This window comes from Panthera pardus, unplaced genomic scaffold (genome assembly GCF_024362965.1).
Source record: "Panthera pardus isolate Hobbes unplaced genomic scaffold, ASM2436296v1 HiC_scaffold_22, whole genome shotgun sequence".
Lineage (NCBI taxonomy): Eukaryota > Metazoa > Chordata > Mammalia > Carnivora > Felidae > Panthera > Panthera pardus.
The window spans coordinates 29,420,505-29,442,820 of record NW_026526788.1 but is presented as its reverse complement, the minus strand read 5'-3'; the positions used below and the strand labels follow the sequence as shown (position 1 = coordinate 29,442,820).

The window sequence follows — 22,316 nt, the reverse complement described above, 5'->3', positions numbered from 1 at the left end:
TATGAACAGTATATAACAGACAGTACTTTAAGCTAGGAGAATGGATGAGAAAACCACCAAGGTAATTATATACTAGAATAAAGAAGACAAATAAGGATTGAGAGCCAGAACATTCTGACACAGACAAAATAATGAGAAAACAGTTTAGTGATTTAATTAAAGCAGTGATAGGACCATACTGGAGAACGGGGCAGGGGTGTGGGGGGAACCAGGACAATAAGAAAGGGCTAAATTGGACAAAGCAGGTTATAGAAGATAAATGAAGCAATACTGCTATTGAGATTATTAGGACAATTAAGACTAGATATTAGGTGGTTAAAGTAGAATATGATGTTATTGTTAATTTTCTTAGGTAGGATTATAGAGTTATGGTTAAGAGAATATCTTTTCTTAGGAAAGTTGAAGAATTCCTACTTTCAAATGGATCAGAAACACACAGAAGACAAAATATTCACAAATGAATGAATTGTTGGATATGGAGTGTTTGATGCACTATACTCTCAGCTTCTTTTATGTTCAAATATTTTCATCAACGCAAAGAAAAGTAAAATGCTGTGGTAGCAAGAAAAGGTAGAGGCAAACCAAAAAAATACCTTAAATAGTAATAATCCTCAGAAAATATATATTATAAAAAATCTCTATCCTAAAAAGGATCTTTAGGGGCACCTGGGTGGCTCAGTTGGCTAAGCATCCAACTTCGGCTCAAGTAATGATCTCACAGTTGTTGAGTTTAGCCCGCTTCAGGTAATATATGTGCAGTATTCCCAGGCAGTCCTAAGTGTCCTACAGAAAAACCCTGGGTTGAACATAAAGGGGGTCTGGGTGGTGTTAACAGAAGGGAAGGCAGAGCTGGTGCAAATGGCCATGGAGAAAGCTGACTTGGCTTGTGTAGCACAGAGAAGACAGCTGGTTTATTCCATGACTGCTTGTCCTAAGCAGAAAGTGCCTTTCAGGATCTATTTTTGGAGGTTTATTACATATGTCTGGTTCTCAATTCCAACAGTTTAGTAAGATCTAAATAAAATTCTAGACTCTACTTAAAAAAATTCCTCTCATCTATTAATAATATCAACAGGTTTTTACTAAAAAATATTTTACTGTTTCTAACAAAGAAAAAATACTAAAATTCTAGATTGTGATTACATAAAGTCAACAAGCAAAAAATATAGTTCATCCAAAGGAGAGATAAAGAAATTTGAACCGTACCATCTTCTTCATCCTCAGCTTCTTCTGCTTCCATTGGATCATACTCATCCTGATTATTATCTTCTTCAGTTTCATCATCATCTTTAGAATCATCTTTTCTTTTATCTTCTTTCTATAATTTAAAATGTCTTAAAATTAAACAAGATATCTGACCAAACGTTAAATGACTAAAACCAAAAAGCATTAAATTCGTTAAATTTACTTGAAAAAGATACTATAAAATCTTAACAATACACTTTAAAAGTAAACTACCATTCACAATATATGTAAATAAACCACTATGCTATACACCTTAAGTTATAAAAAAGAAATAAACTACCAGAAACAAGATCTAGATGTTTACAGAGGCTTAATTCAAAGAATTAAATTTCTAATAATACAGTAAAATCTTTTAGTTTGGCCTTTACATTTCACTATCATGATGAAATTCATCATCATTTTTATACTCTAGAAGACTAAATGAAAACTTCTAAATCAGGTTGGTGGCCATGGAAATAATTACAGACCTTCCTTTCATCTCTATCTTCTTTTTTATCCTTATCATCGCCTGATTTTCTCCGCTTGGGTTTTGGTTCATCAGTTTCATCATCTCTATCTTCTTTTTTATCTTTTCTCTCATCTTTTTTGCTTTTCTTCTCCTTTTCTTTTTTGTCCTCTTTCTCAGGAAGAGATAATAACGATTTGTATATTCTGACACCAAAATCTCTTTGAAGCATTTCATTGAAAAGTTCTGCAAACAATGAAACCTATAAAAAGATACCAAGAGTAACGCAACTTTAATAAAAATACTGAATACATCCAGCACAGTAATTTATCAAATAATGACTTGCCACATCTAACAATTAACATTCACTAATAATAGAGTTGTAATAATTGGTGTCAATGATGTTGAAGATTCTCAAAAGACTCAAAAACTCTTATGAATACTGTATAGTGTACTTTTGGCCAAATTTAGAAAAAATAGTAAAACTGTACCATAAAAAATCTGAAAATGAGTAGAAAAAAAGGGTTTCTACTATTTTACACAGCAATTCATCTTCAATGATTAATGAATTTTATTCATTTACTCAGCAAGTTTTTCTGAAATGCCTACTATGTAACATGGACTATTTTAGGCATTGGTGATATAGCATTAAAGAAAGCAGACAAAAATCCTGACTCTAATGAGCTAATAATCAAGTGGGGGAAAAGTAAAAGATAACCAAACCAACATCAAATGTTTAAGCAGGATAAACACAGAGAGAGTAACAAAATGTAATATAGTCAGAGAAGGCCTCTCTGAAAAGTGAGCTGAAGGTGGCAAGGGAATGGGCCATATAAATATCTATAAAAGCATTTCAGAAAAGGGAGACCAATTCAGAATTCTGAGTAGGGAGTATGCATTATTATTATGCAAGTGTCCATGTATACCAACATACTCATGAACCTAAAATTATATAATGAATTTTCTACATAAAGAGTTCTAAGGAAGGGGCATCTGGCTGACTCAGTCGGTAGAGCACACAACTTTTGATCTCGGGCTTGTGAGTTTGAGCCCTCCACCAGGGGCAGAGATTACTTAAAAATATTAAAGAAAGAAAAATTCTAAGGCTAATTGTTTCTAATAGATTGAAAGGGTCCAGGACTTGAAATGGTTGACCACAGCTCTAAAATATGTATTCTTGGGGGGCGCCTGGGGGGCTCAGTGGGTTGAGTGTCTGACTTTGGCTCAGGTCAAGATCTTGAGCTCCATGCGTACAAGCTCCAAACTGGGCTTGCTGCTTTCAGAGCAGAGCCCACTTCAGATCCTCTGTTCCCCTCTTTCTGCCCCTCCCCTGCTTGTCCTCTCCCGCTCTCAAAAATAAATAAACTGAAAAAAATAATAAATAAATAAAATAAAATACATAATCTTGGGGTGACTGGGTGGCTCAATAAGTTAAACACCTGACTCTTGATCTTGGCTCAGGCCATGATGTCATAATTCATGAAATCAAGCCCCACATGCGGCTCTGCAATAACACTGCAGAGTCTGCTTGGGATTCTCTCTCCTCTCTCACAAAATAGACAGACTTAAACACATACATACATACATACATAATCTTATACAATGTGTTCAGTATATTTGACTATTTTTCTGATCATAAAGGATAATATAATGTATTAAAATTGATCTTATAGTCTATTTTCTTTAATTCATACCCAGTCTTAACACATTTTAAGAAAACAGAAATCTATTATCTGTAAAATGACCACTAAGATGTTGAAAACTCCACTTTCTCTTAACCATTAGTGTAAACTAAATAAGAAAAATAGCAAGAGGCATATCTTTTCCTAAGTCTTCTCTTTTCTATTACCTAGAGATAAAAAGTAATTCAAAGGCGTTAAATAAGAAGCCCAGACCAGTAACTAGAAGAATAGAATTAATTTTTTAAAGTTTATTTATTTATTTACGTAATCTCTACACCCAATGTGGGGCTCGAACCCACAGCCCTGAGATCAAGAGTTACATGCTCTTCTGAATGAGCCAGTCAGGCACTACCTAGAAGAGCAGAATTGAAACTGAAAGAGATAAGCCTAGAATTAATATTAAATCAAAGATTTATAATTTTATGATAAATGCTTTTTCTTATAGAATTTTTAAAGATTTTATTACCATTTAAAATTTTTTTTTTAATGTTTATTCATTTTTGAGAGAGAGACAGCATTAACGGGGGAGGGGCAGAGAGAGAGGGAAACACAGAATCCAAAACAGGCTCTAGGCTTTCTGAACTGTCAGCACAGAGCCTGACATGGGGCTTGATCTGACGAACCATGAGATCATGACCTGAGCTGAAGTCGAATGCCCAACCGACTGAGCCACCCAGGCACCCCATTATTAGCATTTTTTTAAGTAACCTCTATACCCAACACGGGGCTCAAACTTACAACCCTGAGATCAAGAGTACCACGCTCCATCAAATAAGCCAGCAAGGTGTCCCTCTTACAGAATATTTTTTAAAAATTCATGTACCAAAATGACATCTGCATTGTAAACAGATTAAAAGGAAATTATTAACCCAGAAGATATGTTAGGTGAGGAGGAAACAAAGAAAGGATCATTTTACTAATGAAGGGCTATTTCACAAATTGCTTTGTTTCCAATAGAATAGCATTAGTTTAAGATCCATGGACACCATCAGTCAGATTTACATTATATATTGTATAAGCAATATACAATACCAAAGGCTAATTTTTTCATTTACTTATTCAAATTACTACTAAGAGTTATATTACTATCAAGAGTTATATTTATGGCAACTAGTAATAAAAATAAAATCATATAGCCATAATATTTAAAAACATTTAAAAACACTATATTTAAAAACAGTATTTAAAAACACTAAAAATTATAAATATTTTACTATTTGTAACCTGTCTTATATCACGACCAATAAGCATGGACTTCGTGTTTTATAATTGCCTCAGTAATTCTCTGTGTTTGTAAATGTCTCTAGTCTTAAGTAATTCATTTTCATCTTGTGGACAAGGATATCTTAGGTCAATTAAGTATGACTGACTTTTCCAATATAATTTATAAAATAAAACAAAAACAAAAAGACCAATGTGAAATGTGTTAAGATACAATAATTGAATACAATTATAATTTTTCACAGGCTATTAAGAAATTAACATTTTTAAATATTTTACATTGTTTTACTTAAAGAATGAAGCTATCACTTCTTTAGGGATAAAAATCTTCAATTACTTTGAAAAATAAATATGTTGTAAATCTGCTGTACAATAATGGTAAAAAAGAAATAGATTCATATTGAAAAATAAATATCAAGTATTTTTTATCTTATACCTCAATTACAAGTAAAATTTTAAATCCTATTAAATGAGATTTTAATTATAGAGTAAATAATAAAGCATTACTTCATTCTAAAGGAAGCAATTAGACATTATGTATCATGTGTCCCCTGTAAGTCTAATAAAAGAACACACCACTACTTACGAAGTAGTTTTTTAAAAAAATAATTAAATCAGAATCTGATTAAAACTTCAGATCCATCTATCAATTCACAAGAAATACAGAGGCCAGAGGAACATTTAAACAATCCTACAGGAATGCAATCAACAAAAAGGAGTCATTTAGAAAAATCAGCTGCTGTCTCCACCCCCACCAAAGAATAAAATTGCAAGGAAAAAACAAAAACCCAAAAACAGAATCCATGAAAAAGGCCATCAAAGAAATTTAAGAGATATATTAACCAATCAAAACGTATGTACCTTATTTAGATCCCAATTCAAACTTAAAACATTACCTCGAATGAATGTTCTTTATTATCCTCTAATCTGTAGTCCAAAAGTACACTCAAGGACATAATGCTACAGTCAAACTTGCCACTTTTTGCAGCCCAGTTTGGATGTACTATGATGGCTGGTTCATCCGGCAAAATGTATCTTCTTTCCCGACGCTGGCGTTCCATTTCTTCTTGACGTTTTCTTTCTTCTTCCTACATATTTGAAATTTTAAGTGCTGGTTATATCTCCACATACCATATATATATATATTAAATGCACATCATGGAAAGAAAAAGGGAAAAATTCCCATGACTCCTTATGGTGATTATGCCAAACATAGGGCTGGAAGAAAGTTCAAATTTACTAAAGACAGCAGTTTTTATGGCTCCTACTTTTCTTTCTTTTCAGCTTCTCAGCATAAGAAATTGTCTTCTAAGGGGGCTGGGGGGACACCTTTATTAACATTATATAAATCAGGGTATTTGGAAAATAGTGATGGTAGCATAGCTTCTGGATCTTCTTGAATCCCCACATTAAAAAAGAATAATCTATATACCAAAACCAACATCCAAGTACACTCACAACAAAACAAGGTGAAATGGTATCCCCATAACCCCCAGTATACAAGTGGGTAGAAAAAGTCACAAGAGCCAAAAGACCTATATGTTACTGGCATTTGTATAGAGAGAAAGCAAAAGGAAACAATGGAGTTGTATGATGGATCTAAGAACAGGAAAACTAGGGAGGAGGAGTTAAGATAGAAGAGTAGGGAGACCCCGAGGCTTGTCTTGTACCTTGAACACAGCTAGATAAATAATAAATAATTTTGAACACCCAAGAAATCTGAGGAGAAACAATGCACAACTAGACATGAAAAAAACACCACGTCATGAAAGTTCAGCTGAGGATCTAAATCCTCAGAACCAAGGGAAACCCCAAGATGGAGATGTCCTTGCCAAACACCAAAAGAAGGAACGTAGGAGAGCCAGCCCACAAGACGAGCCAGATGATGGGCACAAATCTTTGACACTGGACTCATCTAACGCATAGGAGCACATGTGGGACCTTGGTAGGATCTCCCACCTTGCCCTCCAATTTGGTTTCAAATCCCCGACTTCTGTTTTTCTACTTAAAAAAAAAGTAAAAAACAAAAACAAAAACACCACATTAGGATATATACTTATTTTCCCACTGACTTTGTTTTCTAAGTGAAATCTAAAATTAAAGTCAATAAAATGTGTAGCTTTCCTCATCCTCCATTAATGATTAAAACTGTCCATTTAAAAACTACACAAAGACAATGTAGTCCTAAATAGCAATCCAGCTTTAATTGTAGGGCACTGAATCACCTTGCAAACAAATTACAGTCACTATGATTTAACAATAGATACTGTACTGGGTATTGCTGGGATTTTTTTGGCAAACTTGTAACAAACCAGAGAATAAAATTTAACTCTTAATCGTCATGTAGAAAAACACAACAAAGAAACCTAAAATATCTTAAAACAAACAAGAAAACCACAAAAGAGTCAATAGGTATTCACTGGAAAGTGAGCAGGTCAATTTCATAAAAGCAGCTGAAACTAGGCAACATTTTATTCCCAACGATAGTGAGTACAAGGAGCCGGTGTTTAGCCGGAGATCTAAAAGTGCCTAGAACATTCTAGGTCTATGAACTTGCAAGGCTGATTTACCACGGCATCTTTACAGCATAGGGCCTTACACTGAGGAGGTTATTTCTGGAAGTAGAATCATTAGAATAGGGAGCAGGATAGCGACAACAGAGACATGGGAGAAGGTCCTGACAAACAGTGATAGAAGGGCAACAGAGATTGAAATCTCAGAAAGCAAGCCATCATATATTTTGAGAAAATAACACAATATAGAGCTCAATGAAATTTAAAAAAGCTACCTCGGAGTACCTGGGTGGCTCAGTTGGTTAAGAATCTAACTTTGGCTCAGGTCATGATATCATGGTTCATAAGTTCAAGCCCTGCATTGCTTCAGATTCTCCATCTCCCCCTCTCTCTGCCCCTCCCCCCCTTATACATGTGTGTTTTCGCACTTTCTCAAATATAAACATTAAAAAAAGAAAGAAGCTGTCTTAAGCAATCTCTTCTAATAAAATGTTAGGCAAACTAAATTCACCTAAAAATGAGCAACAGAAAGTATTGAGGTCAAGTCCTATACAAAGTTACTATTTAAAAAAAAAAAGAGAACAAGGAGAACTACATCCCTACAGACAATGAAAGTGGGCCAGAAAAACAGTCATAGATAAAAATCTTAACTTACTATTTTACTATTTTAAAGTGTGCTAAAAGAGATTGAGAAAATCTCACAAACTATGAAAGAACAACGTAAAGAATTTTAAAAGTAAAAATAAGGTGAAAGGGGTGCCCGGGTGGCTCAGTCAGTTAAGTGTCCGACTTCAGCTCAGATCGTATCTCCCAGTTCTTGAGTTTGAGCCCTGCGTCAGGCTCTGTGCTGACAGCTCGGAGTCTAGAGCCTGCTTCTGATTCTGTGTCTCCCTCTCTCTCTACCCCTCCCCTGCTCACTGTCTGTCTCTCTGTCTCTCAAAATATATAAACATTAAAAAGATTTAAAAAAAATTTTTTAAGTAAAAATAAGGTGATAAAATACAGGAAATAATTACAAAGAAAAAATCGATTCAGAAATTTAAAATAAACTGTAAGGAATACAAAAGCAAATAAACTCAAGAGCCACTGCCTTAAGCAAACAGAAGACAATGTGAAAAAATTTTAAAACAAGAAATGAAGAGGAAAAGGATCCAAGCAAGAGATAGACGCTGAAAAGGCAAAAATACTGAATATGAGATAACAGGGTTCTTGTAAGAAAACAATAGGGAATAGACCAAATACAAAACAACTATTACTTAAGAAAATGTGACTGTCGATGACAATTTTATTCCCAAGAGCCAAGAGATGAAAACAACAAGTGTCCACCAGAGATGAATGGATAAACAAAATACAATATACACATGAAATGGAGTATTATTCAGCCTTAAAAAGAAATGAAGTTCTGATATATACTAGGACATGAACTTTGAAAACATTACATTAAGAGAACCAGACACAAAAGAGCAAATACTGTATGATTCTACTTACATGAGGGATCTAGCACAGACAAATTTGGAGACAGAAAGCAGAACACAGGTTACTAGGGTAGAGAGGAAGACGGGTATGGGGACTTAATTGTTTAATGAGAGTTACCATTTGGGATAATAATAAAGTTCTGGATGTATAAAATAGGGATAGTTCCACAACACTGTGCACGTACTTAATGCCACTGAATTGTACAGTAAAAATAGTACAATGGTGATTTTTATTAACGTATATTTTACTAAAAAAATTTTTTTTGTTAAAGAGAAATTTTGCTCAGGAAAAAAAAAATCTGAAATCACATAGCGAAAGAGCACACCATGGGTCTAAAGATAGTAACTCGGAATGACCAGTATCAAAATACCATTCTGAAAAAATGAGAAAATCGGTGCATCTAGGCAAAATAGCAAGTGATTGTATCAGAAAGTAAATTGCCTTATCATCAATTTTTGACAGCAAAACTCTACATGTCATAGAAAAGAGAGTTTATTAAAAACATTCAAAAGAATATAAATGTGAATCAAAGATTTTATAATCACCAAAACTGACTTTAAAAAATTATTTATTTTTTAATTTACATCTAAGATAGCATATAGTGCAACAATGATTTAAGGAGTAGATCCCTTAATGCCCCTTACCCATTTAGCCCATCCCCCCTCCTACAAACCCTCCAGCAACCCTGTTTGTTCTCCACATTTAAGAGTCTCTTATGTTTTGTCCCCCTCCCTGTTGTTATATTCTTTTTGCTTCTTTGCTGTTTTATATCTTAAATTTCTCATAAGCGAAGGCATATATTTGTCTAATTTCACTTAGCATAATACCCTCTAGTTCCATCCACGTAGCTCCAAATGGAAGACTTCATTCTTTCTGATTGCCAAGTAATACTCCATTGTGTGTGTGTGCACGCGTGCATTTAACATACCAATTGCTGGGTTTTAGGGTAGTTCTATTTTTAATTTTTTGAGGAACCTCCATACTGTTTTCCAAGGTGTCTGCACCAGTTTGCATTCCCAAAAACTGACTTTTAAGTATAGTATAGTCAAACTGTTACCAACATACAAGAACCTAAATATTGCTACCATGAGCTCTGAAGAATCTCCTAGAGATGACCTTCAGAGACAATGACAAAAGCATTAGTGGTGAGCGTTAGATATAGAACTGTAGAACCAAGACTAAAGGAGGATTAAAAGAGTACAATATGTAATGCTACATGCTAGCCCAATGTATTTACAGTACAACATAAAAACAACAGGGAGAAAATAAGGATAGGAAAAGCAAAAATAACTTTATAAACAAATTTCAGCAGTAACATTAGTGGTATATCATTAGTACTGTATTAGTGCTGTGTATCTGTGTATATATATATTCCCACCCACTGGCCAAAAAAAAGACAATTTGAGCTTCAATAAGGATAAGAATTGCAAAGAACTGAAGCCCATCAAATACATTTAAATCTATAAATTCACAATGTTTAATAAACAAATTTTTTAATGTTTATTTTTGAGAGAGAGACAGAATACGAGCAGGGCAGGGGTAGAGAGAGAGGGAGACACAGAATCCAACAGCTGCACTGTCACCACAGAGCCCGATGCAGGGCTCCAACCCTCGAACCTTGAGATCATGACCTGAGCCGAAACCAGACGCTTAACCAACTGAGCCACCCAGGCACCCATGTTTAATTTTTTAAATGTTGTTTATCTTTTATTTTTTTTTCAACGTTTTTTTTTTTTTTTTTTTTTTTTTTTGGGACAGAGAGAGACAGAGCATGAACAGGGGAGGGGCAGAGAGGGAGACACAGAATCTGAAACAGGCTCCAGGCTCCGAGCCATCAGCCCAGAGCCTGACGCGGGGCTCGAACTCACGGACCGCGAGATCGTGACCTGGCTGAAGTCGGACGCTTAACCGACTGCGCCACCCAGGCGCCCCAATGTTGTTTATCTTTTAAAAGAGAGAGCTCGAGTGAGCGTGAGTGGGGAAGAGTCAGAGGGAGAGGGAGAGAAAATCCAAATCAGGCCCCGAGCTGCCAGTGCAGAGACCAATGTGGGGCTTGAACTCACAAACTGAGATCATGACCTGAGCCGAAGTTGGATAGTTAACCAACTGAGCCACCCAGGTGCCTCAATAAATTCATAATTATGTTAAAAAACAAATAGGTAACCATCATAAAACAAAGGAAAACAGTGCTTGCTTCAGCAGCACATATACTAAAATTAGAATGATACAAAAATGATTGGCTATGGCCCCTGCACAAAGATTGTTCATATGCAAAAAGTGTTCTATATTAAAAAAAAAAAGAAAGAAAGAAAACAATCAAGAATTAATCCTGCCTTGGGGCGCCTGGGGGGCTCAGTTGGTTGAGCATCCATGAGCATCCAACTTCGGCTAAGGTTGTGGTCTCACAGCTCGTGAGTTTGAGCCCCACATCGGGCTCTGTACTGACAGCTCCGAGCCTGGAGCCTGCTTCGGATTCTGTGTCTCCCTCTCTCTCTGCCCCTAATCCATTTGCATTCTGTCTCTGTCTCTCTCAAAAGATAAACATTAAAAAAAATTTTTTTTAAAGAATTGATCCTGCCTTCTTCTATATGAATTTAACAAGAGAGAAAACTATACCACCAGGTAACCAAATAGGAGATGAGGGAAATATGTAAAAACAAAATGGTACGAATTATAATATCACTATTTTCCAACCCTAATGGCTGCTAACATCAAAAAGTGAAAACCAGCTCTTCTTTGCCTTCTCTTTCTATTCTTTCTGTCCTGAACAATTCAGTTCTAAAGCAACTCCTCCAACAAAGCAGGTGTCTATACAGAGGATGGAGGCTGGCAGACAAGCCCACCAGTCAACAGGTACTGACACAAATGGAGCAAGAACATCCAGAGACACAACACAGGGTAGGGAATCGGATCAAAGTAAAGAGAGTATCCAGATAGCAGAGGGAATGCAACAAACAACTGAGCAAGTAAGCAAATATATTAAGTACAGTGGAAGCTACATTTCTCATTATTGGAAAAGGGAGTTAGGTATGCAGAAAGGAGGAAACTGAAATGAACTCTGGTGTTGGGAGTACAACTGGAGATACTAGCATAAACTCATAACTCTCAATACATATACTGTAACAAATATAGATACAAATACATATATGTAGGTATATAGAAGTATAAATTAATATATATCTGTACCATAGCTCTATTGTCTAACAGGGGTCATGAGAAACCCAATGATACGAGTGAGTATGTCTTGGCTTCTAAATTATCATCACCTTCACTAAAAAGTATGAGGGCTTTTTATAGTTCTATCTTAAAAAAGTATACACACACATATTTCCTTGGGAAATGGCTAATTCCAAAGCCAGGGCAGGGAGTGTACACAGTGAGATGGCGACACTGTTTTGGGCTCCAAAATAAGTTAAGTCCTCAAAATATAACAAGGACATGTGAAAGGACACAGAAGCCAACTCAAAAGGGCTCCTACTACCCAAGTGATATATTTTCATTATCAAGATAAATATTATCATTGAATGAAATAAGAAATCACAACTCTCTTAAGAACAAGGTAGTTCTGGGGCGCCTGGGTGGCGCAGTCGGTTAAGCGTCCGACTTCAGCCAGGTCACGATCTCGCGGTCCGTGAGTTCGAGCCCCGCGTCGGGCTCTGGGCTGATGGCTCGGAGCCTGGAGCCTGTTTCCGATTCTGTGTCTCCCTCTCTCTCTGCCCCTCCCCCGTTCATGCTCTGTCTCTCTCTGTCCCAAAAATAAATTAAAAAAAAAAAAAAAAACGTTGAAAAAAAAAAAAATTAAAAAAAAAAAGAACAAGGTAGTTCAACATAACAAAAAACCATAATCACATCCAAGAAATTTAACAATGCTTCAAAATGATCTAATATCACACCCATATCCATAATCAAACGTCTCCAATTATCCACAAACTATTCTTTACGGCATTTTTTTTTTTCCTATTCGGGGTCCAGTCAAGTTTCATTCAATGCATTCAGTTATCATGTGTTGCTAACCTCTTTTAATGTAAATTGTTTATTTTTATTTAAAGTTTATTTATTTGAGAGACAAAGTGTGAGTGGGGGAGGGACAGAGAGATAGGGAGAGTGAGAATCCCAAGGAGCCTCCACAATGCCAAACCAGAGCCCAACATGGGGCTTGAACTTTCAAAACCACGATATCATGACCTGAGCTGAAACCAAGAGTTGGATGCTTAACAAACTGAGGTGCCCCCAATGTAAATCATTTCTTTTTGTCTCTCATGACATAGACATTTTTTTAGAAGTTCAGATAGGCTGCTTTGTGTAACTTTTTACATTCTAAATCTGACTGTTCTCTCACAATTAGATTAAGGTAAAAACATTTTTGGCAGGAATACTTCATAAATAATTATGTATAATCCAGAATGCATCACATTAGGAAATACATAATGTTGGTCTGTCCAATTACTGGCATTCTAACATGCTTCTTCTATTGCTCTATTTCAAATTCAGAAAACAATGGCAGGCTTGTGCATCTAGGAGTTATCTTAAGGGCGTAAGATGCAGTGCAATCAAACACACAGCTGTAGAAACAGCAAAATTCTGGGATAAGCACTTCACTCGAACTCAATGTCTGAACTTAATGGCTCTGTCAATCAAATTCTCTCTAAAACACAGGGATAATTTTTTTAAGTTTATTTTTATTTTTGAAAGAGATACAGAGAGCAAGTGGGGGGAGGAGCAGAGAGAGAGGGAGACAGAATCCCAAGCAGGCTCCAAGCTATCAGTGCAGAGCCCAACGTGGGGATCGAACTCACAAGCAGTGAGATCACGACCTGAGCTAAAATCAAGTGTTGGATGTTTGACTGAGCCACCCAGGTACCCCTGAATAATTTTTTAAGGAAACTCTATGGCCAATGTGGGGCTCAAACCCATGACCCCAAAGATCAAGAGTTGCATGCCTGCCAGCCAGGCACCCCAAACATATGAATAATTTAGCATTCACTTTTAAAAGGGAAGATTAAAAATACATGATTTGGAAATAACTCAAATTTCTCTTGAGTAGAAAACAAACTGTGATACATTGATACTATGGGATATTATTAAGCAATACAAAATAACAAATTAGTAATATATACAACAAAATGGGCAAATCTCTAATGCATTTTGCTAAGTTGAAGAGGTCAGACTGTAAATGTTATATATAATTCCATTTACATGAAATACTGGAATAGACAAAACTACAGGAAACAGATCAGTGGCTCCCAGAGGCTGGTATGAGAAGCAGAAGGAGTACATGGAGAGAAGAAAATGCTTACATAAGGGTAGAGATTTTTAGAGGGTGACAGACCTGTTTTACGTCTTAATTGTCATCATGGTTATGTAACTATATTGCATTTGTCAAACTGTTCACCAAAAGCGTTGAATTTTACAGGTATGTAGTTGTATTTTTTTTTTTTTAATAAATGTTTATTTAGTTCGAGAGAGAGTGTCACGCAGGCAAGCTTGGGGAAGGGGCAGAGAGAGAAGGAGAGAGAGAGAATCCCAAGCAGGCTCCGTGCTGTCAGTGCAGAGCCTGACTTGGGGCTCTATCTCAGGAACCATGAGATCATCACCTGAGCCACAATCAAGAGTCAGACACTTAACTGACTGAGCCACCCAGGTGGCTTAATAAAAGTACACATGCACATATTTTAAGAATTCCCTATAAACAAGTATTATATTTAATAGTGTATATATACCTCTTTATCATCTTCAGATTTCCTATCATCCTCCTCTTCCTCTTCTTTCTCTGATTTCTCTAATTCCTTTTGTTCTTCTTTTTGCTCTTCTACTTTAAGCTGTTTTGTCAATCGGGCTATTAACTGAGATTTTAATCCTTTGGAACTAAGGGCTCGACTTTCTAATTCTTTTCGAAGGTCATTTACCTAAATATGCAGAACATAAAAAACACAGAAAAAGAAAATGGGATATTGAAATAAGGAACAAACTGCAAATATCTTTAGTTTGATTTTTTAAAATTGAGGTGAAAAGTACACTTGTTCAGCTCAGAACATGCTTGTGAAAATGCAAACTGACAGAATATTTTTGGAAAATAATCTGAAACATGTTTTAAGATGCTTAAACAATTAATTCTCTTTGACACAGTTATTCTAATTTTGGGGAATTAACCCTAAAGAAATATTCTAAACACAGGAAAAACAAAACACTTTACATATTCCTTGTAACGGTCCCTTTCTCAAAAAACTAAAGAATCTAAATATCCAATGAAAGAATAATACCACATCAACTAAATAGAAGAGAGTATAGAACATTTAAAAATAATTATATGGGAAACACTAATATTAACTGAAAAGGATGAAACTGCAACTTTCTAATACAATGTGATCAGAACCAACCAAGCAAAGTGTGTACCTCTAAAAAATAATAATAATAATAAAAAAAAATCAACATTTTAACAGTGGTTCTCTTTGAATCATAGGCTTTGGTAACTTTTTTCTTCAATTTTTCATGTATGTACCAATTTTTAAAATAAACATGCATTATATTTATAATCAAAAGAAATACGAGTTTTAAAATAAGAAACTTAATAGTAAAGTCATCAGTTTGAAAAAAAGTCCTGGGATGCAGGCTTAAACTAATTGACTGTATTTTCTTTCTTTTTTTAATGTTTATTTTTGACAGAGAGAGAGAGACAGACAGACAGACACAGAAACAGCACAAGTGGGGGAGGGGCACAGAATCTGAAACAGCCTCCAGGGTCCAGACTCGGAGCTGTCAGCACAGAGACCATCTGCAAGATCACGACCTGAGCCGAAGTCAGATGTTTAACCGACTGAGCCACCCAGGCGCCCTCCGTTTTTAAATTAATGTTTGAGACAGACAGACAGAATGCGAATGGGGGAGAGGCAGAGAGAGAGGGAAGCACAGAATCTGAAGCAGGCTCCAAGCTGTCAGCACGGAACCTGACAAGGGGCTCAAACCCACGAGCAATGAGACAATGACCTGAGCCGAAGTTGGACACTTAACGGAATGAGCCACCCAGGTGCCCTAATTACCTGTATTTTCTGAATCCACAGTTCTCTACACAAAACCTGATGCTGATCAAGACAACTTGAAGTAATACAAGAATAACAAACATTCTTATGATACGTATTTACTCATTAAAAAAGCAATGTGAATTAAAAAAGTATAGTTTCATACAAAGGAAGAAAACCTGCTTTTTGCTGAGAACAAAAATTAACCAAAAGGTCAGCTTGTATGTGTTAAAAATAACAAGATGCAAAAGCAATTTACAATCAGCTTCTGACTTATGTAGAAGTCACATATACAGAATCTATGAAAATATACTCACATTAAAGGCCCAGAGACGAATAAGTGCGGAAAGATAACAGGTCCAAAAACATTGGGGAACAAAGAAAACCTAGTACAGGTTAACCAAAGATTTTCAAAAGAGACTTTTAAATTATTATTTCCTTCCCAGTTCAGATACCTTTTTTTTTTTTTTTTTTTTTTTTAGAGAAGGGGGGGGAAGGGGCAAAAGGAGAGAGAATCTTGAGCAAGCTCCACATTCAGTGGAGCCCGACATGGGGCTCAATCCCACGACTGTGGGATCATGACCTAAGCCAAAATCAAGAGTTGGGTGCTCAACTGATTGAGCCACCCAGGCACCCCATATCAATCTACTTATAAATTTTATTTTTAAAAACTAAAATAATCTTGATAATCTTTTCCCAGTTTCTTCCCTTTTCCTTGAATATAAATTATTTAAATATAAAAATTCTGCCTTCTTGGACAGTTCCCCAATCAGAAAATGATGTTGCTCACACTATAGCCAATTGTATATTACATTAAAAAGATACTGGCTGCACTCATTTATAAAGTCAACTTTTGTTAATAGAATTTTTTTTTAAATGTTTTTATTTATTTTTGAGAGAGAAAGACAGAGTGTGAGCAGGGCAGGGGCAAAGAGAGAAGGAGACACAGAATCCGAAGCAGGCTCCAGGCTCTGATCTGTTAGCACAGAGTCCGACATGGGGCTGAACTTGGTGAACCTCAAGATCATGACCTGAACCGAAGTTGGGCGCTTAACCGACTGAGCCATGCAGGCACCCCTGAAGTCACCTTTTATTTAATCATTATACACATGCACATAAATGCAATATAGTATATTTATGTAAAATTCATGGACGATTTGGAGTGCCTTTTATCTGATAAAACACTATCCACATTCTCTGTTCCTATTCAGAGACTTAAAATTAAATACCATCAATTTCAAAGTTACCTTCATTGTCTTTGGATCAAGTTTAGACCAATGGGTAGGAGTGGAAATTTCTTTAGCTTCACCATCATCCTTCTCTTCTTCATCCTGATATACAAAGTTAAGAACATAATTACTATTCTGAAACCTTAAAATTATGGTAATTTATTTTTAAAAGTCTGTTGCTGATCTGTGCAAGGTCACAAATGTTTCAGATTGTCTTCTCCTAAAGTTATTATTTAGGCAAGTCCACGTACATACATTCTACCACTTTTAACTGATCACAAAGACACTCATCAGCCAATCAAAGCCAGATCTGTGAAACACAAAAGGGTGATAAATTACAACACAAAGGATATCAGGGATGCACAAACACTGCCGGTCTCCACTAACCACACAGTGTGTGATCTTGCCCCAATTTTCAAGCCACCCAAAGTTAAGACTGATTTAGTCAGACCTTTCAAATGTACCAAAGACGATGCCACATAGCCTGAAATGTCAAATCTCTCAGACTTGTGGTTGTCCAATTTCAAATATCCATGACTAGAACTGATGACCGTGAAAGAGAAAATTTTTTAAATTTTAGAAAATGGCAAAATGTTTAAAATGGCTTAATACTGAAACTTGCTCAACAACTGGTCCCAGATTCCAGCAACTAGACCTATGATAAAAACAAACTTCTGTGCAATTTAAGCACAACTTATTTTCCTTTGAGGTCTCAGCACTCTTAAAGTTAGCATACTAGACAAAATTTTTTTTAAAGAAAAGAAAATAAAACTATACTGCTGAAAGCTGGAGTACCAGTCGCTGTTACCAGTTATGTTCCTCCATGTGTGTTTGTTATGTAGTGTGTGGTGTGCATTTGTGCCTGTGTTCCTGTGCCTGTGAGAAGCGGAAATAGAAAAAGGGATTAGCGTTCAGTGCCTGTTCTCCATCAGCCTCCTTGCGTTCACCCTGAAGCTTCTCGACCAGCTGCTGCTTGTATCCTCGGGAGAGGGTTTCCCACTCTGAGCGGGTGGGAAGGCAATGCCAAACATCCGGGAAAAATAAAACCACTGTCTCCACATGAGCTGGAACTGTACGCCCCTTGTGGGTCTCCTCAGGGCGATGGTAGCGAATCTCTGCAAAACGGTACCTGTTGCAAGGGAAGAAGCATGTTGGAAAAAAAATTCTAAAATACATTTTAAAGACCCTAGTTCACTTGTAGCACATCAAGTAAAGAAATTTTGCTGCAAGAACTTGAGGTTGGTCTAAAGAAAAAAAAATTATAGAAGCCATAGTTCCTCTTTTGGTACATTTGTACAATATTTTATGGTTAAAAGAATATTTTCCCCAAAGCATTTTCAAGTTTGATTACAATGCTACCCATATTTTAGAGAATACCTGAAGAAGCTGGATAGCTGTTCAGATTTCATGTGCTAAAAAAAGAATGTTCTCAATTAAATCACAAGAAATATACTAAAATACACAAGACAAATAAGCCTCAAGAGAAAATATGGCTGAACAAAAATAATCAGCAACTATATCATTTTATAACAAAAGAATTATAATGAAATGAAGTTCTCTCTTGACGATCTTCTCCAGCTATGCATGAAATGAAAAATATTTTCAACATACATCCAACTTCCAAAGTAAAGCATAACAAAACATTTAAATAATTTTCAGTTTATTTTGATTAGTTCTTAATCCTTTTTCCCCCAAACATTTTGGCACCAAATAAACTTTTGCTACAAATGGGGATTTTCCTTTGAGATTACCTGCATGATCAAGGTTGCTAAAGTAAGGGTGAGGGAATGGGGAGAGGCTGATAGATAAGAACATCTATATAAACTATGAAAAAATATTTCTAATCAAAAAATGAATTAGTACTTACCATTGTGTGCATACACTTAGATCAATGCCTGTCAGAGCCTTACAACAACGAATAGCAGTCTTAATCAACACAGATGGGTCTTTTTCTGGGTCTGGTCCATCCAGCGAAGGAGACCAGTGGCCTCCAATGGCCATGGCTTCATCCTTGCCTTTCATGCCCACTAAAAACTAATTCAAAACAAACAGTCATTTACATATATTATGCAACCTGTCAAATTACAAATAAAATACTTGAAAAGGAAAGGTACAAACCTTTCCAATATCATTTTTACTACCTCTGGTATATGTCAGTCAAGGAAGAGTTCAGTTCATCGTGTTCCACACTGCATTTCAGCAATGGAATAGGATTTATACATCATAACTCATCCTTCTAAAATATTTCTTCAGATAAAGAATTCTTTAAAGAAACAAGCTAGAATTCACACTTTAACAGCATCCAAAGATACACTAAATCCAATACCACTAAGATTTTACTACGCTTCAAATACAAAACATCAAAATGGTAGCTGAACTAGTGACATACAAATAATATATATCTATAATCTGCAATGAGAAAAACATCTATATCATTAAGTTTTAAGTGCCATCATACAAAAATTAGTTGTTAAACTAATCAGCAAGCTAAAAATGTAGTGTTTTAAAAATTATGTATATACACTCACACACACACACACATATAAAATCAGAAATAAGCAAAGGAAGTATACACCTGAGGTTAAAATAAATGTTTCATTTTACCTTAACAAGTCTAGCAGGATGTTGAAATCCATCTCGAAGTTCTTGTGGGTCTTCGGCAAGAGCACATGACTTATGATACAAATCTTCCATACTAGGACTAGCCATCAGCATTACCTATTATAGTCAAATAATTCAATCCTGTCAAAAGTCTAAAGTAATGTAAAAAAATGAGAAGCACTACTAATTATCCTTACATATTTGATATCCACAATTTTTACAAAAATGGAAAGTAAAATGCTATGGCAGAAACAGCATTAGATATTGTATAATGATAGAGTTTTAACTTTTCAAGAAATGCTTTTTGATTAATGTGCTAAAAATAACCAAAAACTGTGAGACCATAAACAATATACAGAATGTTACCCTGAAGACTAAACTATAGGGTATACACCAACATTATGTTTTATCAGAGGATACCAGAAGTTACAGAACATTCTAAAAAGCTAAATAAAATCAACTTCATCTTCAGATTTTTATAAGTTTCAAAATGTTAAAACAATAACCATAAATTTTGTTTTAAGAGGTAAGGCAAAGAGAGGTTAAATTAAATTATTTAAGTAACCAAAACAGAATTAAGCAGACAAGAAAAAAATAGCTATTCAGGTCTTAAACCTAACAACCACTTTATGAAGATTAATTCCACATTCTTAATATGAATAACTGCTCAGAAATTTTAGCTGTATATCACATAATACAAACCTTTGCACTGTATAAATGGTCAGCATCTGGTGGATCAAGAACGGCCATATTTTTTTCTAAGGACTCTACTTCTCTGTGCATTACATAGAAATTGCAGTAATTTCCCAGCTGAAATGGTCTTGACAAAGGGAAAGCATCCACCCATGTAAACTGAGCATCAAAAAAGTCACTAGGTATATATAAATTCTGATAACGGCGCCTTAGTTCCATCATGTCACAACTAGGACTGAAAAACAGACATAAGTAGTGAATAAATAGCCTTAATATCAAAAATTATACAAACATCCACTCCATTCTGAAGCTAAATCTACACCCCGACAGTTAAAAGGCAGCTGAAAATGGTCAGAGTCACTTATTAATGGGCTACAGCGTTGCACAGAGGCATAGGAGAACCTCATTTTCAAATTTATTTACTTACAGTTTAAAGAAATAACTGGTATCTAAGTGTTACCTTTATTTCTTTGCTTTTTGTGTGTAGCTTAAAATTCATTAGAGACCCTTTGAAATAACTTCAACTCCACCTCCAGAGAAAATATGAACAAAAAGCAGTTCTGCCTTAGTTGAAACTGCATTTTTGAGAAAATTATAATTCACATAGAATGGATAAAAAGAAGGGACAAGAGAGGTACCAAATAATGAGTACTCTTCAATCTGGTTCATATAGTATAAAAATTAAAAAACCTTCATTTTATAAAAAGATCCTAGATCAAGCATATTTACATTCATAATTAAGCACAATAATCCACATGAAAGCTAAATCCAATGTTTTTTTGGATTATCCACATTTCTCTGTATTAATGGCAATGATCCATACCTGAGTGTTTATTAGGAAAAGAGGATAAATTTCTTGCCTTTTAAATCTGGCATAATGATTTTTTTTTAAGTTTATTTATTTTGAGAGGGTGGCACACTGATTTTTTTTAAAGGATGATTTCCTTTTTCCTAAGCAGCAGAACTTGTAAAGAAAAGGAACTCAAAGGTAAATCAGTCTGGTAAAAGAACAAAGAATTTCTATCAAAAGCATAAAAAGCGTGGAAAAGAATAATTTGTAAGCTGAAAAGCTCACTACATTTTTTTTATTAAAAAAAATTTTTTTTAATCTTTATTTTTGAGAGACAGAGTACAAGCAAGGGAGGAAGGGTAGAGAGAGGGAGACAAGGAATCCAAAGCAGGCTCCAGGCTCTGAACTGTCAGCACAGAGCCTGACACAGGGCTCAAGCCCACAAACCGTGAGATCATGACCTGAGCTGAAGCTGGATGCATAACTGACTGAGCCACCCCAGCGCCCCTTACTTGGTCTTTTTTAAAGGCACCTAACAACAAAGCTAAAAAATATGACCTAATATTTTTGTAGGAGTGTCTTTTTATTTGAAGTCTAAAAATAACAAATATATGATAAACTTGTCAGGTGTGGTTGCTGACATAATTATACTTTATTTGTATAAAATTCTGCTGTCAAAATAAGGAAAATGTGAAAAACAGTATTTGAGATTTTTTTTTAAGTGTTGAAAACATAAAGTATGTGTAATAGTTTCTTAGTTTCCCATCACTAGAATTTTTGAAGTTGTTTTTTATCCTGTAAGATTAAAATCTAAAATAAAAGATTAAGTACAAACGAGCCATTTCTTGGCATACAGTCTCTTATAACTGCATTACTACAAAACAATCTTGATTTACACAACTATAGATGAGAAAAGGTGTGCAAATTTTAAAATCATTTTTATTTGTCATAGATTGATTTGATGTTCTGGGAATTTATTTCAAAGTGGTGAAATGACACTGTCGGTGTCTAACTCGGAAGGCGATAGCTGTTGATTTTATATCCTATCCATTAACTCTCCCCAAAAAGGAGCATTATAAACTGGAACAGAGGAGTTTAAAAGCAGAGCTCCTCTATTTAATATCTTTGAGACTGGAGAAGTCGGTTACAGTGAATTTCTCAGATGTATGCAGTCTAGACATTTTAAAATATACAAGTAAATAGGAGTAGTAAGTAGTACAAATTAGAGTAGTTGCTCATTTGACCACAAGGCTAAATGAACATCAACTATACAACAATTAAGCAAAGTTACTAAGCAAGATTTTTTTTTTTTTGGCACTGAGTTGCGTAAGTAAATTACACTGTTTTTACTCAATCTAGAACTGAATATATAGAAATTTAAACTTTTGATAGACTAGAATTATGA

General features: G+C 35.3%; 1 protein-coding gene and 2 non-coding genes across 5 annotated transcripts in view; 1 reads left to right on the top strand and 2 right to left on the bottom strand.

Moving 5' to 3' along the window:
* Window positions 1–22,316, bottom strand: part of CCAR1 (cell division cycle and apoptosis regulator 1) — a 63,603-nt gene that overhangs the window by 11,606 nt on the left and 29,681 nt on the right. For all 3 annotated transcript variants that reach the window (XM_019444360.2, XM_019444359.2, XM_019444361.2), the window contains 9 exons: window positions 20,131–20,356; window positions 19,432–19,545; window positions 18,695–18,861; window positions 17,746–17,956; window positions 16,846–16,929; window positions 14,303–14,488; window positions 5,490–5,681; window positions 1,713–1,952; window positions 1,207–1,318 (listed from right to left, as the gene is read on the bottom strand). In XM_019444360.2, the coding sequence (XP_019299905.1) occupies window positions 1,207–1,318; window positions 1,713–1,952; window positions 5,490–5,681; window positions 14,303–14,488; window positions 16,846–16,929; window positions 17,746–17,956; window positions 18,695–18,861; window positions 19,432–19,545; window positions 20,131–20,356 (1,532 nt within the window). The remainder of the gene's footprint in view (window positions 1–1,206; window positions 1,319–1,712; window positions 1,953–5,489; window positions 5,682–14,302; window positions 14,489–16,845; window positions 16,930–17,745; window positions 17,957–18,694; window positions 18,862–19,431; window positions 19,546–20,130; window positions 20,357–22,316) is intronic.
* LOC128772590 (U6 spliceosomal RNA) lies at window positions 10,769–10,874 on the top strand. The gene has a single exon (XR_008416766.1). It is a non-coding gene; the product is annotated as a U6 spliceosomal RNA (small nuclear RNA).
* On the bottom strand, window positions 18,993–19,057 carry LOC128772609 (small nucleolar RNA SNORD98). Its single transcript, XR_008416781.1, has one exon. It is a non-coding gene; the product is annotated as a small nucleolar RNA SNORD98 (small nucleolar RNA).